At 38.7% G+C, this 19434-nt stretch overlaps 1 protein-coding gene across 1 annotated transcript in view; it reads left to right on the top strand.

The window, feature by feature from the left end:
• ITGA2 (integrin subunit alpha 2) overlaps positions 1-19434 on the top strand; it is a 51468-nt gene that overhangs the window by 27034 nt on the left and 5000 nt on the right. Inside the window, 15 exon segments of the mRNA XM_023944592.2 lie at positions 644-847; positions 1594-1730; positions 3157-3296; positions 4218-4369; positions 5358-5468; positions 6043-6125; positions 6901-7042; positions 8673-8765; positions 9832-9908; positions 10007-10090; positions 13047-13149; positions 13939-14049; positions 14531-14635; positions 14945-15058; positions 17235-17324. Coding sequence (XP_023800360.2) covers positions 644-847; positions 1594-1730; positions 3157-3296; positions 4218-4369; positions 5358-5468; positions 6043-6125; positions 6901-7042; positions 8673-8765; positions 9832-9908; positions 10007-10090; positions 13047-13149; positions 13939-14049; positions 14531-14635; positions 14945-15058; positions 17235-17324 — 1746 coding nt within the window.

The raw sequence follows: 19434 nt of genomic DNA, 5'->3' as shown, positions 1-19434 counted from the left end.
TAATACTTTTCTAGTCATTTTTAATGAATAACTTGGCTGTTATTTCTAAAATTTTAAGCACGGTGTGATAACTGAGGTTAAAGCTGAGAATGCTATTTGCCAGAGTTGCATTTCTTCTAGTGTAAATGGGATTATTTAACTATGAAGATCTCCAATCTTTCTTTCTTCATTGGCATTGGAGAGGTCAGGAGTTTACCATTTGGACACATGTTTTTTGCATTAGTTTAGTAAGGAAATTCCATTTCTGTTTCAAATAATTATGTCCAGTTACATAATTTCCATTCCCTCTGCATAAAAACCAGGAATCCAAAACTGGAAACTGTATTTTTCAATGTATTGTGAAACTTCAGAACAGTCATATGAGGACAGAGAGGGCATTTAAGCTTCATACATATGGTTATATTTGCTGCTAGTACTTTGCATAGCATGCTTTGATTTTGCTGTGTAATTCTTGCCAAGACTTTGAGACATAATGCAAACTGAATGGGCAATACAATGGGGAAGGAATTCAATGTTGAGCTGTCTGAGGGGAATGTACTGGAAAACAGAAACAAAAAACAATGCACATAGATACTGCTTCTATGTCTAATCTGGTGCAATGATAGCTGCGTTTCTGCTTTTTCTTATTTTTCAATTTTTAAAGAGAATCTTGGATCAACAAGAACTCTTGGAAGGTCCACAGGGGTCAGAAAATGCACGCTTTGGATCAGCAATTGCAGCACTTGCAGACATTGATTTGGATGGCTTTAATGATGTTGTAATAGGTGCACCACTGGAAAACCAAAACTCTGGAGCAATTTACATATATAATGGATTTCAAAAGACTATACGTACCAAATATTCTCAGGTAAATAACTGCGTTGCATAATGCTGTACTTGGTGCTCTTAAATCTCCAAGAGGAATCAAAAAAAGGATTTCTGTATTTTAACTTGCTACTGTTTAAATCTCTTAAAGGAGTACTGTTATTCTCATGCTTTCACATTTTGTGCCTCTCCTTCCTTCAGCTGTCAGCATGTCCAGGTTGATGTTGTGGTGAACCATACAGAGGAAAAACATGTGCAAGATGCTCATTGTGAGCCATTTTTAATACCCAAGTCCTAATGCCTAAAGTCCTAAAAGTGTTAGACACCCATTATTGTCAGGTTTTTAGAGCTGATGCATCCCAGCTGTGCAAATTACAAATACACAGTATTAAAGGGGAAGTCTTTCACTGGTCTTCATATATACTATATTGGTAATGTTGTTATCACTTTCCATGAAGATTTTCTGGTTGCAGCAAGTATTTGTTAGAACTCCTATTAAGCTTCATATTCTTTGAGTTGCTCAATGTGAGATGGAAAAAGTTTCCAGCTGTATCTGGCATACAGCAGTTAGTTGATCTGCTCCCAAGACAGAAAAATCTAGTCCTTTGTCTGCTCCAGCAGAGGAGAAAGAAGTGCTACAAAAGCATCTGAGAAAACACGCACAAATGCATTGTGTTTAAACAGTACATTGCATATACCGGGAGTATCAGTGCAAATCTATTAATTAGGCTACTATCTACAGACTTAAGCATGCTTTGGCTAACTCAGTAACCAAACTCTCTTTCCCAGAAAATCTTAGGATCGGATTCTGCTTTTGGACAAAAGCTCCAATTCTTTGGAAGATCAGTAGATGGCCATAGAGACTTAGATGACGATGGCATTACTGACGTATCAGTTGGTGCTGATGGAAATGTGGTTGTGCTATGGTTGGTATACTCTTTCTTAGAAAGGAAGCAGTGATTCAGATGCAGCAATTGAACATGTAGTTAATTAAACAGGAAAATAATCAAATTGAAAAGCTCTTTAGTTCCATGTGTTCAACACTAACACACTGCCTCATCACTGCTATCAAAACTAGCTAAAAAAAGTTTAGACTAAATCTCTTTTAATCTCTTTTTTGTATATTATGAAAGCCAAGGCAGCATGCAGAGCAGAGCCAGGGCATGTGGGAGAAAGCCAGGTGGCAGAGCCTGCTGGGAGGGACCTGACCAGGAGTGAGAGGGCCAGGAGACATCTGCCTGCTTCTGCTGACCAGACACATGGTCCAGAGGGAAGGGACAGCAGCAGGGAATGGGGCTTGATGGCTTTGTAGCAGCAGGTTGTGTACCTCAGTAGCCACAGTATAATTTTGATAGCTGAGACAGATGAAACCATGTCTCACACAACCTCCATGACCTTCACTGGCTGATATGGGGGGAGTGTTGTCCTGCAGGGTAAGAGGGCAGTAATAGTGAGTTGACACCTAATTCTGAGAAGAGACACATTTTTAATGGCACATTGCCTTTGCCACAGAAGTTGGAGTACTTTCACAAAATACAAAAAGGTTTCACAGAACCAAAATCATCTGTCTGCCTACGTAGGCTGTGATTTCCACTCCTTGCTTGAGGAGCTAAATTCAAATGCTGTTTCCTTTCCTATCTGTTGCCTGTCTTCATGCCTGAGGCTCCCCATTGTAAGAAAAATATCACTGAATTGCTACTTCTTTCATAATGAAACAAGATAATTAAAAATGAATGGTCAGTTTGGACCTTTGACTGCTGCTGCTGCTGGGAATTTCATTAAAAAAAATTATGCTCCTTGAAGTACCAGCATTTATTTAGATTTGATTAATGAAGATGCTCATTCTTTTTTTGCTCTGACATTTGGGCTGATTAATGCATTTTGTTATGATTAAAGTGTTTGTTTTTACATGTAGGGTTCCTTTGAAACTGTTCTTCAAAATCTTGATTAATTACATGAAAGTTGTTTTTCCAAAAAATTAGATTATTAAAATGAAGAATTATCCGTTCTCACCTTCCCAGAAGAGCTCTAAAGGATCAGAAGGTTACTTACTTGTAAAGTAGGCTAAGGGCTTCATTCTCTGATACCTTGAGGGATTGATTAGAGCAATAGGATGAAGACATCAATTAGCCATTAATTTGACATGAAAGTATGTATTATTATTACTGTAAGCAACAATATCAACAAATTCATGTATACCTAAGGAAAAAATTTTACCAGTGCCATTAAAAGAAGTTTACCTTGGGAACCAAAAAAATCATTACTAACATTTACAGATAGTATTAGACAACAGCTTCTATGTTACCCAGTGTTCTTCAAAACTCCATGTAACTTGTAAAATATATTTTTCAGGTCAAGAGGCATTGCAAATGTGTCCATAATTGCTTCATTTAAACCTGAGAAAATCAGTCTGGTGAACAAGAATACAGATATAACTGTCAAAATATGCTTTCAGGCTACATTTAGACCTGCTAAGAAAAATAATCAAGTGGGTAAGAGTATTTCAATGATTTGTTTTATATTAATTTCTTCAAAAGTCCATTGTTCAAATTAGTAATGGAAAGTCTAAAGATGTATTAGATTGAATGTCAAGAGTCACAAAATAAATGTAAAAATTAAGTGCTTGAGAAATTGTTTTTAAGACCTAATTCATCACTGGCTCCATACTGTTTGAAAAGTGGGGAATGAACAGTATAGAGAGCTGTGTCTTTGTTGTTCAGCAATCCCCAAAAATGTCATTAGTGAGGAGCTGGGTTTTTCCAGCCTTCTGGTTTCAACAACAGACTGCATAATTTTCCTCTCTCTTCAGAAAAAGAAAATTAAGAATTTACTAGAGGCTCAGAGCTCAGAGTTTTCAGTGGGAGGAATCTCTTCTTTTCAGAGGACAGTGAATATTTCTGTGACCAGCAGTGGGCTTCCATGAAGTTTTTAAGTCTCACACATAACACCAGTTGGACTGCTTCAGTGCTATATAAAGTGCCTTTAGGAACTCATGATTTTAAGCTATAAAATAACAATGAACTTCCATAACATATTAGTCATAAAACAAAGAGAAGGTGGCAGAAAATATGTGATTGAAGAGAAGACACAGGTTCTTTGAAGTCACCTCTGAGTTCAGTGATATTGTTGAAAAGCCCCTTTATCTAGAGTAACCCTGGCCCTACTGACTGGCTTCCTGCAGTGGAGGCTGGATTGATGAATGTGCTCCTTGCAGATCAGGACCTAAACCTGTTTGACTGCTTTGGAAAACACAAGAGGAAGTATTTTCAATTTGAAACTGCTCTGTGTTTAGCTATGAAAAACATGAAATATTTAGTGTGGTTTGGAAAGCCTGGTCCCTATAATATTGAGCATAGGAATGAGATCATGGGCAGCCATGCTCAGTCAAAAATGAACTGCTATTCTTCCTGTAGATATAAAGTACAATGCAACATTGGATGCAGACCTGCAGTTCTCCAGAGTGACTTCTAGAGGATTTTTCAAAGAAAATAATGAAAGGTACATGCAGAGGGATCTTGTGGTGCATCAAGAAGAGAATTGTGTTCATGATGTCTTCAGTGTACAAGTAAGTGTAATTGCAAGTAGTCTTGCGTAACAAAAGTGATCAGAGGAAGACATGGATTGATTTTTTGTCTGTAATTTGAATTTCATGCATGGTTTATTGAATTACTTATATTTCCCAAATCCACACAGCTGAAAAATGCTTAATAAGGTTATGATTTCATAGAAAGTAGTAACTGTCACATTCAGTACAAATTTTTAGGACAGGGAAGAGGGTTTTTAATTGTGTTATTCAGCTTTGATGTAATATAGAGCCCATGGTCTATAGTTTAAGTAGATTTTAATTTCCCTTTGAACTTCGGGTGTATTCTAACCCCTGGTACACAGCAAGGAATTTAATAAAAAGTAAGGAGGCCTCCATTTTTCTCCAGAAACAAGACTGAACACAGCCCTGAGGCTTGCCTTAAGCCCTGTTGCATGATGCTAGGTCAGGTAGAGGACTTCTGTCTCTGCTCTGGTTTGCAGTGACCTATTAGTCATATTTAGTGCCATGTGGAGTGGTGAGCCATAGGGCTAGAAGGTGATTCATCCAGGACTGAAAAAGAGAGGAGGCATGGCATTTACTGTATTTTAGTATCACTCAGACCCAGATGCTCTTCGTGATGGTAAGGCAGAGTGGAATAGGAATTTGACTTCTGCAGCTAGATGAGAATGAAAGCTATCTGGTGATGGCCTTGAGGACCAGCTCATACAGCTGCCGACAAAATGCATGCTCCTTAGCCCTAGCAGTTACTGTCATGTGTACAGTCTCCAGTAATCCTAGAAAAATCAGTTTTATCATGGAAATCACATTGAAAACTGTTAATCTAGAGAAGCCCACACTAGTCAATCTCGCAAAATTATTTTCTTTAAGAAATGAAGCTTTGAAATATTGCTTCTCCTTGTTTAGAGCAAATATGATTTTACTGCACATTCTCAATTCACAAGAGGTATTACCAATTTTACCCTGTTTTCTGTGCTGGCAGCCATCATCTGAACCATGTGTTTTACAGGAGCCTTCAGATGCAGTGAATTCACTTAGTTTGCGCATTGACATCGGCCTTGCAAACCCTGGCTCCAGCCCTGTCCTGGACATATCTTCTCCAGCATCTGTGGCCTATAGCGTAAGTATGCAGCTTTACTGCTTTACTCAGAAGTGCATGACTACACACATGGGTCATGGGTGGCCCCCACAAGTACTGAAGAGGTACATGGAAGTGAAAACTGCTGCTCCATGTAGGTCACGTGGAGGGATGTCCCCTGGTTGTTTTAATACCTTTGCCTGTATTGCATGAGCTTGCTCACACACACACACACCAGCCACTGAAGCATAACAAGCATGTTAGTTCAGCCACGTCATTGTTGATGTAAACTTCTAGTTGATGGCAAAGATGAATGCTTTCTGTTTATTCTACAGTAAAAAGGTACATAAAAGAGAGATGGAACTGATTTGACTACATCACCTTTGTTGTCATTGAAGAGTAACCTGTCTGTACCATTCTTGGATCATGTTGACATGTAGCAACACATTATTCAGTTCACTCATTCATTTGTCAAGATTTTTAACCTCCTTCAGAGGGATTTTCTTACCTGCAAACTAAGAATGTGCTTCAGATTGAAGGTGTTTGCACTCTAGTGTCTTCAGATAATATTAAATGTTGAGCCCTGTCATTCAGGAAATGTTTTTGTTTTTCCTAGATTCCTTTTATTAAAGACTGTGGTGAAGATGAACTTTGTATTTGTGATCTTGCTCTGAATGTTCAGTGGAAGGCAGATGATGGGTAAGAGCTGAATTAGTGGAATTGTTAGAGTCCAGTGTTCTCACCCGTTGGTTTGTCTGTAGGCTTTGAATGAATTTCTAAGAATGCCTTTCTAGTTCAACATCTACTTAGAAACAGCTCAGATAGAAAAAGCAATGGCATTTTAACCTAAATGTAATCAAGGAGAAAGAGGTAGGATAGGAACACAAACATAGCATTAGGACTCTTGTCAGCTTAGACCAACCCAAGTTTTGGTACCTTAGAGATGTGGATATAGTGAATATTTGGACATATTGTGTCTGACTGGCTGTTGGGAAAGGGAGAACAGTGGGAGAGCAGCAGCAGCTGCAGCAGCTGTCTTCATCCCTCCTACAGGGAGCAGTGAGGATCCTGCAATAGCTGTGCCAGTGGAGAGCTGTGGTCAGCTATTTCGGCAGCATATATTCTAAGTCCATGTCTGATATATGCATACATCTACATCACAGAGATAAGTACATATGTGCTGCCTACTCTGTACACCTTCCCACCAGGGTACAGCCCTTGAAAATTCAGCAAAGTCACTTTGACAACACATAATCAAAGTCCTGCACTTTTGGAAGACAATAATTCTGTCTGGTTTTAGGAAACACCATCACAGAATGCCAAGGGGTTTAGAAAGCAGAGCATTTAAGTGTGTACAATGTAGGAAATGTCTTGCTGTGCTTGTTACTTGTTGTTGGCTTCAGGCAACACGTTTTCCTGATCCACAGCTGTTCTAGTACCTCTATTTACAACAATGGACTTTATTTTCTAACAGCAAACAACAGTTTATTGTCAGCAGCAAAACCAGAAGACTAACGTTCAATGTGAAATTGAGAAATAAAAAGGAAAATGCATATAACACCAGAATCCAGGCAACATTTTCAGACAACCTGTTTTTTGCTTCATCTTCTTTACCGGTGCGTGATACCCAACTTTACTATTTCTGTTGTTGCCCCTGATTTTTGAGGTTCTCAAGAGAATTATTTTTTTTTTCTAGCAGTGCCTCTTCCAGAAAAGAATGTGTGTACAAAACTCTCTCATAATTTGTTTTCTTGGATAGCAGAATTATTCCCCCGGTGTATCAGTTTATTTAGGTCAAGGAAAGATATTTCCAACTCAGCATAAAAGCTGGCAACTTGTCGAGTTTGGCCTCACCTCAGACATCTTTTCCTCACTTTAGGCCTTGGCACCCACATCTTCTTCTTAACTCTCAGCAAGATGCCTGAAGCAGTTGCTGTGCCACAGGGAATTTGTATTTGATAAATCAGACATGAAGCATTGATGATGAATCCTTAAAGCACAGACTTGGGATCTAGAAATAGTGTTACTGCCAAGGCCATGTGTTCCAGCTAGACAGTTAATCAGATTGACATGATTGCTATACCAAAAGCTCTTCTTCCAACAAATTTTATCTTAGAGAAGGGGAAAGAGAGGAATTATGCATACTATTTTGGGGAATGCCGTATGCCTATAATTTAAATTGTTGCTCCTGATTCACGAAGGATGAAATGCAGATTTCAGTGCTTGGCTTATATGGTCAAGCTCCTACTGGAGAGGTGCGTGATAATCCTGGGGGTGAAATCCAGAGCAATCCCTGTACTGAAGGGAGAGGAAGGATAGCATTCATTCCTGCCCAAGAGCAGCATTATTCTGAACAATGAATTGGCATAAGTACTGCACACAGCACTGGGGGTGCCCCTCTACCTCCCCATCCTGTTGTGCAGCAAGATTGTTCATTTCACTCCTGCCAAAAGACCACACTGGAGCTAGAATTTTCTTTTGCTTTAAAAGCCCTTTTGCTTAGAAGCACTTAAGCCTGCAAGTGAAGTTTAGACCAAAAATGTGCTTGCTTCAAGGCAGGAAGAAAAACATAAACTGAGTATGTATGGGCCTTTTGGGGGGTTTTGTTTTGAGGGTTTTTTGTAGCACAGTTCATGAATGGTAAATGTCTACTAGGAATGTTTTTTAGAAAAGACAGTGCTTTTTAATTTATACTTCTCCAAGGGTTGATAACTGGCTCTGGTCTGTGAATTTGTCTTTGAATCAAGGATGATGACAAGCCAATATTCTGCAAAGTAGTAAACAAATGATTATGCATGGCAGATTTTCCTACAGAAAGTTTGATTTCTCTAAGGAATTCCCCTTTGCACAGTAAATTCTATAGTGAAAGTACTTAACCAGCTCTAAGATTGTGTAAATATGTCTGCAAAAGTTCCGTAAAAATTCTGTAAAAAAGGACTGTAGAAATTAGTGCTGGAGCTAACGTGCACTCTTGGGTCTGTATTCCTTCTTCCAAGCTCAGCACAAAGTTCTAAAAAGATGATTACAGCCTACAAGAAGCTGTATGGGAGTGGTACTTGTCCCACCTTTCTTATGACTTCCTCCTGGCCCTGCCTATGCCCCAACCATCTCCTGCATCTCTAGGATTTACTGCCATAACACCTGTTTTCACTCCTTAGTTGAATACATATGCTGCTGAAGGTACACACCTCTCTGCCTTATCAAAACCTGATATCAAGATGGTGTTTCTGTCTGTTTTCTCTGCAGAGTGATGGGACTGAAGTCTCGTGTCAAACAGGAACAGCGCAAAGTACAGTCATTTGCCAAATAAGCTATCCTGTTTTCAGAACAGGACAACAGGTACAGCTGGCATGTTTAAATAACCTTGAATGAGACACAGAATCTTTCCTGCTGTTGTTTTTCCCTAACTTTGCATTTACTGCTGATAAGGATTTCTTAGATTTTACAACAGAAGCATTAAAATAAGCAAACTAGGGCTTAAAATTTGTGACTCCCTGCCAGATTCAAGGGGAAAAAAGACTCTCAAAGCTCATTTGTCACAACCCATAGCTTCCAAATGCTCCTGCAGTTATGTAACTTTTGGAGAATGAAAGCTGGGGGCAGAGAAGCATAGAGCATCATGTGCAGGCTCCTAAGAACTGAGCACAATTCCCATCAAATCCCTCCTGCAGTGTGACCCTGGGGTAACTCCCTCACCTGCTCCTTGAATCTCATCCCTCCAAGAAAGCAGTATTGTTTTGGGAAGAGATGGGAGGCCCACACAGCCCTAAGATAAATTGTGTCTATATATATATATATATATATATATATATATATATATATATATATATATATTTTATTTTTTTTTTCATATATACCATAAACCTCAGGATATCCACAGTTTTATGGAATCTCTTATTCCTCAAGGGCAGAGCAGAAACAGGGTCCTAGCCTCTAATATAATAAACTAAAGTAATAATAAACTTGCTAGAAAGAACAGAAACATGATGTTCTGTGGTAGGACACGTAGAATAATAAATAAATAATAGGTTTTTTCTGAATGTTGATGGAATTGCTCAAAGTGGACCTGCTGGAACAAATGGAAGAAAAGATTGAATACAAAATTTGTGTCAATGCTAGAGTTTAAAAGGAAGGAATTGTGAACACCTTTTGTTGCAGCTTGTAGCTAGTTGTACACAATTTCAAAGTGCAAATAACTTGTTTATGTTAGAATGCCAACTTGTAGGGGAATGTAAGAACAAATCAATTCTGAGTATTAAGAAATTACTGAAATATTACACAGGAATCTGTAGAGAATTCAGATACAGAGGGCAGTTCTAGATTGTTGCACACATGAATAATGTCTTTTGGGAAGCCCCTTGGATGTACCAACCCATTTACTATGTGTTCCTTGTCGTTTCCATAGGTATCCTTTGATATTAGCTTTGATTTTAACCTTAAAAATCTTCAGAATGTGGCAGTTCTAAGTTTTCATGCATGGAGGTAAAGTACCTAATTATATTAAAGCAATTTAGGTATTAAAAGCTTATTTGTATAAAACAATATTATTAGACCTGACTTAAATATGTTTTGATGAACAGTGAAAGTAAGGAACAGCAAGAGTCGGACAACCAGGTCACCTTATCAATTCCTCTGCGATACGATGCAGAAATTCACTTCACAAGGTATGCTGAATTATGTAAACAGACACTGTCATTTTGGCAAGCTACTTGAAGTTACAGTCTTGAACGGTCACTAAAATATAGAGAAGCTTTGCTTTTGTTTTGGAAGTCATACGAAATTCCCTTCTCACCAGTAGGAGCAGATCTGTCTGTCTTTCCAACCAAACTTATATGTAAAAATTACAAAAGTTGTGGACCCATGTTTGCCTCTGAAGAGTTGTTACAGATGCTTCTGTGAACAGAAGTGATAAAAAGGCCAAGCGTGCATGTGGTTTTGATAACATAAACAGTATATACTGTAAATAACATTTGGCTTCTTGGCTCAAATGTAATGACATGCGATCAAATCTGGAGTTACAGTGATCAAAACTAAACAAAAGAATATCAAAAGGAAAAATATACCAAACTCTCAGCAAAGGAGGGGGGAAAAAAGAAAGAAAAAATAGACATATCTGTTGAACACGGAACAAAAATACAGACTTTCTAGCAGTTTGAGATAATGATTTGAACTAAATCCTGAGGTGCACCTGGCAAATTCTCCCTTGTTGCAGCTGCACTGGCATGGGGAGCAGACACCCTGCTTTTCCATGTACCCATCCAGATTCTGGCTCAAACCTACCAGCCCTGCCTGGTGCCAGCCCTTTCTTCTCCATGTAGAAGGCAAGCCAGGGCTATTGCAAGAGCCATCCTTAGCCTGGGAAGGGTGGTTTGTAAGGAGAGGCAGCTGAGCAGGCAGGGGGGGATAAACCAACAAAAAGCCTTTTAAGACCTTTTATCTTCATATAGTGCTCTTGAAAGTTCTTACCTTGAGTTCTGAAAACACTTGGTGATTTGGGATGCTCTCAAGAAGTAATTAGTCTGTTACTGTTCCAAACAAGAATTATTTAAGTTACAGTTTAACTTAGATTACAACTGAAACAAAAATACATTGGTGTCACTCTGGGATCAAGGTAAGATATTTGAATTTTCATCAAAGAAGAGATTTATTTCTCTTTCCCAAATATTGAATTTCTAGGATCAACGACCACCAATTCTTGGTGAAAAAATGCTTTTGCATCCCAAAGTGTTCAAAAATTAGTAAATGGATATAAAAAAACCCAGTAGATATTTAGAGGATAACAGAACTTTGAAAAATAAGGAGCTGCTTCAAGATGCAGAGCAACAGTGGATCCCGGAATTTAATATTCAGAGATTACCATAGCTACAGGAACTGTTGGCTGCTGTGTAGGATGAGCTGGAATAGGGATGACAGTACAGGAGATTAGTGTCATAACCTTCTTTGCAGAAGAAGTTTCAGAATATTAGAGGGCCTGCATCATGGCTGGGTGCACCAGTCCTGGAGTCATGCAGAATTTTTGAGATTATTTTAAGTGCAGAGAAGCATTTGAGTCAGTGTTGCAAGTTCTTTCACCTCCTTGAGAAAGTTGAATCAGACCTTGCCAGAAGCAGCAGAAACTGCACAAGCATCTGTACAGAGGCCTTGCCTCTTAGGAAATTCAGACGGTGTAAACTTGAATCAGCAGGTTTAATTAGCTGAGAAATATGAACTGAAATGAAATGCTTCAGAAGAAGCAAGGCATGGAGTCTATAAAAGTCGTTCAAGGGAAAACAGGGTTTGAATTCAGTGACATCTGAATATGAGAAAATGGAATTTCATATGCACATCAAGGAATGAAGGAATACCTACAGCCAGAAAATGGTTAGTTATTCTTGGAGATAATAAATTTAAAATAATTAAATGAAATGAGTATTAAGCCATGGCACAACTTGGCTTAGGAAGTATTTACCTGGAATTAGTTCAGTCCTGAGGCAGGTAATGCAGCCAAGAAGTAATCCCTTAAAATACAAGGGTTGAGAAAAAAGTATTGTTTTGCTAAAGTGAAATCTTTCTAGGGATAATTTCCTGAGTTTCTAGGAGAACATGTAGCAATATGTCTTACCAGAGACTTCTGAACGAACAAGGAAGCTGATACTGTGCATCTTGGAAGGACTCTACAGTCTTCAGCAGTAAGGAAGCAAAAATGTCATGTGTGTTTTCCTTGGAGTACTTGTGAGCAAGCCCTTCAAGGAAAGGGCCCATGGGAGAAAGTACAGAGGATCAAAAAGGATCCACAGTGTAGTATGGAGAATCACAACTGATCAGGAATCACATCTGTGAGACTGCACACACATTAAATTGGGACTGTATGCACAGATGTTACCCAGATTGAACAGGGATAGTGGTAAAGATGATAGATTCCTTGTGTAACAGGAAGAGCTTATGAAGGAGTTGTAATAGCCCCTGTTTCTTATTAACTCACCAGCTTGCTTTTTGACTGCTCAGATTAGCCTTCTAATGAAAGCTAATGATGAAGAGCAGACACAGTTCTGGGATGGTTTAGCAGAGAAGCTGCTCACAGGTAGCAGGCAGTAGGTGTGATGCACTTGCACAGGGATGTTTTCCTTGCCTTTGAGTGTGATTCTGACTAACTGAGCTCCAAAAGCAGCCACAGCTCCTTGCACATGTTTTTCCATCCCCAAAGAGGACTGTGAGGGCTATGTGATATGTACCATGGACATAAAGCAGGGTGATGCCTGTGTTTCCACACCCAGCCAGTTACAGATGTACCACGGGAGACAGGAAGGCCCTTTCTGAAGCAAAAGATGACTGCAAGTCAAACATTGCAGTTTGTGTGCAGAGGAGGAATTTGCAGTATGGCCCTGAAATAATGCAGCGTCTAGAAGCCTGAGAGTGCCTGTATCCTGTACAACTGTCTTGTCTTAATTTCACAAGTTTCTTCCAGCTCTGGGCTTCAGTACAGCATTTTCTTAACTAACTTCATAAAATTCAAACAACAATCTAAGTGACTGACTTTTCTCTGTCTGTACTTCTGACCTGTTTCACAAAGCCATATCCAGTAACATATGTTTTCAAAGCAGCTGCCAAGTTGAAATGTATTGTTTTATGGTTGTTAACCAGGCTTGCCAACATCAACTTTTATGAAGTATACTCTGGTCATAACATTCCTTCCACTGTGAATAATTTTGAAGATATTGGCCCCACGTTCAACTTCTCAGTTAAGGTTAGTAAGTCTGTTTTGTTCTGGTTCAAGAAGCTCCCTCTATAGCCTGCTCCCAAAACTAGTTTAAAAAAAAAAAAAAAGTTTACGTTTTCATTGTCTAATTTTTGAGGCTTTTGAATAGGTCAAGTAAGAAAAAAAGTTACAAATAGCATAGGTACTTGGAGTCTTCATAAGGTTAAAGATGACATTTGCACAAGTAGAATGGGGGAGGGATTGATTCTGCACTGTGTATTTATTTAGAAGATGGTTAATGCTTAACTTTAGGCCAACTTAGACTGTTTTTTTCACAGAGTCTCCTGACAACTTGATAAAGAAAAACAAGTCTTTGCAGGCTTGGATTTTGAAACTTCAAGTTTGGCAAGGGTTAAGGGCTCAGACGTTATGCAAGAACTAGCCAAATCACGGTGCTTATTACGTAACACAGAAAAAAACTTAGATCCAAATATGCAACGTGGAAGAAACTTAAATTACATTCCATTTCCATTCCTGTAACTGCTACTCCAAAGGACTAAACAGGCCTATTGGCCATGGCAGAATATTTGTTTTTCAAAACATATTTCATGCAATTAATATGAACTTTGCTAAGAAAACAGACAGGAACCTGGAGCTATACAGTACATTTTCTGCTTTACTATTCACAAAATCACTACCCCAGTGTCTTAATAAAAAAATGCTGATGTAAAAGGAGTCCAGTTGCTCCATATTCATCCATTATTTCTAATTTTCTTGTTGTATCAGGTAATTTATGCATAGCTATCTGAAGTAACTCCTGAGCTTTTTGCTTTGCAGGTAACAACAGGAAGTATTCCAGTAAAGGTGGCATCTGTAACAATCAATCTTCCAGCACTGACCAGCAAAGGCAACCCACTAATGTACCTAACTGCAGTCACCACAGATGAGGTACAGAACTGAACTGTGTTTTAGGGGTTTATCAGTACTATAAACATCAATTATCTCCCCAAGATTATGGCTTAGTTTAAGAGAATCCATGCTTTTTCTCCTTGTCCCTTCCCCATAAAGGGGGGACCACAATGCCAGAAGTACACTAGCCTATTACTTGGCAGATGTGGAGTATCTGGATCTCTTCAATTAGGTCTTTCAGCAAGTCCCTGGGAAAATTATAGTAAAAATTAAGTTTTTAGCTGAGTAAAAACCCTTCAGGTCAATCTAGGGTGAAAAAAAAAAAAAAGGAAAAAAAAGGTTTGTCTTAAGAATTATTTACTTCTGACCAAAGCCACATATTCTTAGCTTCCTAAAGAATTCAGTATTCACATTCTAGGCTTTTACAGCCACCATATAATCCCAGAAATATATATTATGATGATGCTTATAAACTCCCAAGTAGCATGTCATGCAGTCTTATTCCTGTCATCTCTCCTAGGCCAAAGGTGTTACTTGTGACGCTCAGATAAATCCACTGCAAATTGGGAAAAGACCTTATTCTCCATCTTTCATAAAAGAGAACTTCAGAACTTCCAAAGAACTGGTGAGTAAAACCCAGGGCAGCAGTAAGCAGGACCTTCTGAGCTGAGGGAAGCAGAGCTGACCTTCTGTGCCCATTGCTGTACTTGTGAGGACAGCTGTGATGGGGTGGCATTCCTCATTTACGGAGCAGGAGCTCAGCCTATGGATGTTCTCACAGACACTGCATCTGCTTTAGCACAGCCTGCAGGCACTTTATTTGTATGCAGAGAACAGGAAAGGCAAAGGCAAAAAGTCTGGATGTTGCAAGAACATTTTTTAAAGTGTGTTTTTAATGCATGCTGTTGCCCCTTCTTGCTGTTTCACCTGGAAGACCTGTAAGAACGTGAAGTGCAGTACCATCACATGCAAACTGGAAGATATTACACTGAAGGGAGAGTACTTTGTGAACGTGTCCACCCAAATCTGGAATGGAACCTTTGCTTCCGTGAGTATCAGCTGCATCTTTATGGAGGATCCAGTACTCAAGTATTTGCAAACTCCTGATATTTTTCAAAGTTCAGTACAGATACCTCACAGTAGAGAAAGACCTTCCTTTACTTTATATTGGTTTGTGTTTTCCCAGATTGAAAACTTGAACCTAAAAGTAGTGAGGCTGCATAATGGAGCTGATAAAACTTCAGTCCAGCACAGAATCTAAGAATACGCTGTGATAATGCAACCTTCACAGCTGAAAAAACCATTTCTGACATCTGCTAGATTCATTTCTAGGGGAACTACAGTTTCCACAAAACTCATCATAGGACAGCAGAGCACAGTATCATCATAGCCTGTAAAATAATCATGCTTTTAGTTTTTGAACATCACAGCCTACATCGTGATCATTTTAAATCACATCAAAATACCAAAACCCTGTTAGTACTGCCAGTTTTATTTGATATATAAAGTGTGGAAGATGTCTTTAATTGATTTTTTGTGTTTATTAGAGTAGGTGTCAAAGAATCAGTCCTTGCTTAGAGACCTACAGGATGCTTAAAATATCCGTCAATATCTCAGCCTATTTTCAATCACCATGTGTCCTCCAGAATAAAACTCATCATGAGTTACCAGACTTTCGAAGTTAGACCATGTTTGCTTTTTAGCTAGGCAACCAACCAAATGGTCTTGGAGTTCTGGATTTGCCTAACATGTCAGGAACATGACGCAGTCTCCTTAGTGTGTCTGGCGACTCTTGTGGCAGGTATTGACATTTAACAGCTGGGCTGCTGTCAGCTCCAGCATTCAACTCTTAAAAGGAAAAGGTCAGGTTGATGTTGTTAAATGTGTTGTGGAAGTGGGCGACAAAAAGCATCTGCCTGTCTTTGGAGTTTGTATATTTCTAATCAGCTGGGTCAAGACCATTTGTTAGTGCTGTTAGAAGGTAGAGACCTGAACAAAAGGTTAGTACCCTCACAAGAAAGTGAGTGGGAATGGTTTGTTTACCATCCCTGGCCAATGGGAAGGAAAGTTCATATGTCACAGTTCTCCTCCATTTTGTAATTTTCTATTTGATTGTCGAAATTCAGCACAAATAATCTTGCAAGCACTTGCTCAGTCATGCACATAATCAGCCTTTTAATTTAGTAGCAATCAGCCACTGTCCAAGAAGGATATCAGGCTTGGCAGTACCCGATAAGCAAAGAAAAGATGTGTTTAGGAATTGAGGTGCTTTGAATAGTGCTCAGGTGTGATTCTAAACTTTCAGGTGTGCAGGACACACCACTTTGGCAGATGGTCACAGTGCAGGGATGCAATAACTCACACTGCCGAGACAGTCAGTTTGGTGTGTTGGCCACTGCAGACCCACCGCCGCCTGTGGTACCTGGCCCTGCCACAGAGAAATGCCTGAGGAGGCAAAATGACAGAGCAGGCATTGCCTTTGGCTCAGCTGGAGAGTGGTCCTGTGCTACCATGAACCTGAGGCCATTCCTTGTGGTGCTGTAGAGGAGCAGCAGTGAATTGTCAGCGTCTACACAGCTTTCACCTCTCTGCCCAGTACATCCACAAAGGGAAGTGAAGTCTGGCACAAGGTCCTTTTTCAAATAGGAATTGGCTTAAGATTTTTGTCATCTTCTCTGTTGAAACTGAGAGAGCTATGTCAGAATTTGAGACGAAGAGAGGAACACATCATTAAAGGAAAAAATAAATGAGGAAAAACAGAAGAATTGGATAGAAGTGAGGGCGGGAGGAAGTAAAAGAACATCCAGTTTCCATTTCTCTCAAAGGCCAGAGATATATTCCCATCTGTCCTTTGTTGCTGTGTCTCCTTTTCTCACTGCTCTTTTCCCCATCTCTTCCCTGCTAGCAGTAGTGACAGCTTTGAAATAACTATAAAAAGGGTTACGTAAATAATTCCTTCTGTTTTGCTTGAACTGTACATTACAGAAAAAGAAAAACCAGTTCCTCAATGTCATTGCTAAGTGGATTACTAATATATTGTTACTTTGATTGACAAGTTGGCCAGGGAAAAATATAAAAATAATTTTAATTTTCTTAATACTGTAAATTTCTTTTCTGGCTTTGAAGTCTTCATTTCAAGGCAATAGAATCATTTTAGGATATCTGCATTTTAATCAAGTTGCCCTATAACAGAGCTTTACAGTTGTTTTAATTTTCTCTTTCAGTTAATTTTCCAGACATTACAACTCTCTGCAGAAGCAAAAATTGATACACATAACCCTGATTTATTTATAATTGGAGAGAATACCCTAACTGTAAGTGATAGTTAAGTATATTTTCTTAACTTCTCTATCTTTAACTGTATTAAAGTGATAGTACTTTATTTTCAGTGTCCTTTAGGAGTACATAGCAACTCGATTATGTTGAACTAATGTCTCCTTCTGACTTTATACAACTCCCTTAAGTTATTAAAATGTTTTCATTTCAGTCCTCTTCTATATAAACCAGACATAGTTAAAACCTGTCGGTCTCAAATAAATTGTAGAACTCTGAAAAAAAGTCAGCTAGAAATTTCTGAAATTCAGATAGATTTCTGTTCATGAAAAGATCAAAATTTGGACTTCTTGTTGCAATGGGAGCTTCTTGAGCTCTGGGAAACGTTCACAAATCTGATTTATAGTCTTACTTACTTCTATAAGTGTATGGTTTGATGTTCCTAAACAAATGTTTGGCAAAGGTCTCCAGAAAATAATCTCATTTGTAAAGGAATGTGGAATATTTTTAGCATTTGTAATAGCTGTCATATGGACAATGTGGACACAGCTAATCTCAAGAGAAGTCTCCACCACTGCTTTATTAGTATAGAATTCTTCTTCCAAGCTTTCTATTTGCTGTATACAAACATAAAAGAACACTGGAAGAATACAGTAGTGCTGTGGTACTGTTGTAATAAAAGAGGACGCCTTTTTTTTTCTCTTAGTCTGTCTTGAGAGGAACACTCTTCCATTTGCAGTACTAACTTCAGATTTATTTTTACAGGACATAATAGCCTGTTTTATCCATAAAATAACCAAGGCTATTAAAGAGCAAAATGCAAATTAATAAATGAGTCAAATATCTGTAAGAATGTGCAGCATAGCCTTTTCACAGGTAATAGAGAATTCAGTGAAACATACAAAAGCAGTTACAGATTGATCTCTCTCACTGAGTGATACGGTCATCATCCAATGCCATTTTTAATCATTGGTTTCTCATTAATCACTCTATTTCTTGTGAAGAACCTCTAAATAAGCTATTTTGTAATCAGGAAATCCTCCAGTGCTTGAAGAACAAAGGAAGTATGTTTTCACAGAAAAATTACTTGCCAGTAAGTGTTTTAAGTGCTTCAATTTGGCATGGTATTTCTATTAGGAGATGAAACTCATTACTATGCAATGCAAATATTTCAGGTAATTACACAAGCTTCTTAGGTAAGCTCATAAACCATTTATTAATAAGTATTTTTCCACATTTGAAGCATGGTACTGCCAAATCTACATTACCAGAGGTTCTGTTGGCAATTTCAGGAGAACTAGAATTTAATTATTCAAATGATAGTTGACAAGTAAAAGTTAATTCCTCCCCCAGCCATTGAGACATGTGCAGCTGGGAATTCTGAGGCACCTTTGAGGTAGGCTTTTGGTGACTTTCAGTCTGATCTTTACTCAGTGACCTATTGCTCTGTGAGAAGTCTTGGTAAATGTGCCAGGTTGTGGAGGTACTTTCTCCTTTCAGATAGTTTGACAGTTGGAGTCAGTGCCCAGCAATGCACTTCCTGTCAGGCCAACAGGGATGGTTGTGAAGTGGCCTTCACACTTCCTTGAGGACAGGACAGTGCAGAAGCAAACAGAGCTTATTTCCCTACTTACTTCTCTGTTAATGTAGATGGATGTGGTAGGATTCCTCCAATTTAATATCTGCATTAGTCATCCACATTCTATAAACCCTAGACCCTGGAAAGAACAGGTATTTCTGAAATGCAGTTAATCTCATCCTAAAGAAGATCCTGAAAATAACTAGGTTGAATTAGGCTCTTTAAAAAGCCTCTCCTCCTTTGGGGGTCAAGGAACTATGTTGTAGATATAACACCAGATGAGTTGAATCCCAGTCTCATTGTGTGTTATTGACCACAGTTTAACTTCAGGAAAGATAATTTGTTCTTAGGCATCAATTTTCCTTTCCAAGTGCCACTTCAATCTAATGCAGAAAACATTACTAGGCAAACTGCATATATTAAATTGGCTTTTTACACTGGATGAACTGGATTGCTGTTTAGCCAAATAAATGAATATTTCCTTGTGATGCTATGTGGGGAAGCTGCTTAGGTATTTTTACGTAAAAGCTTTCACATTTTTTCCAAGTTGGAAAGCAGCTGAAGGCCAAAAT

Source organism: Cyanistes caeruleus, chromosome Z (assembly GCF_971803275.1).
Source record: "Cyanistes caeruleus chromosome Z, bCyaCae1.hap1.1, whole genome shotgun sequence".
Classification (NCBI taxonomy): domain Eukaryota; kingdom Metazoa; phylum Chordata; class Aves; order Passeriformes; family Paridae; genus Cyanistes; species Cyanistes caeruleus.
Note: the sequence above shows the minus strand (reverse complement) of the source record. Positions and strands in the feature narration are given on the sequence as shown.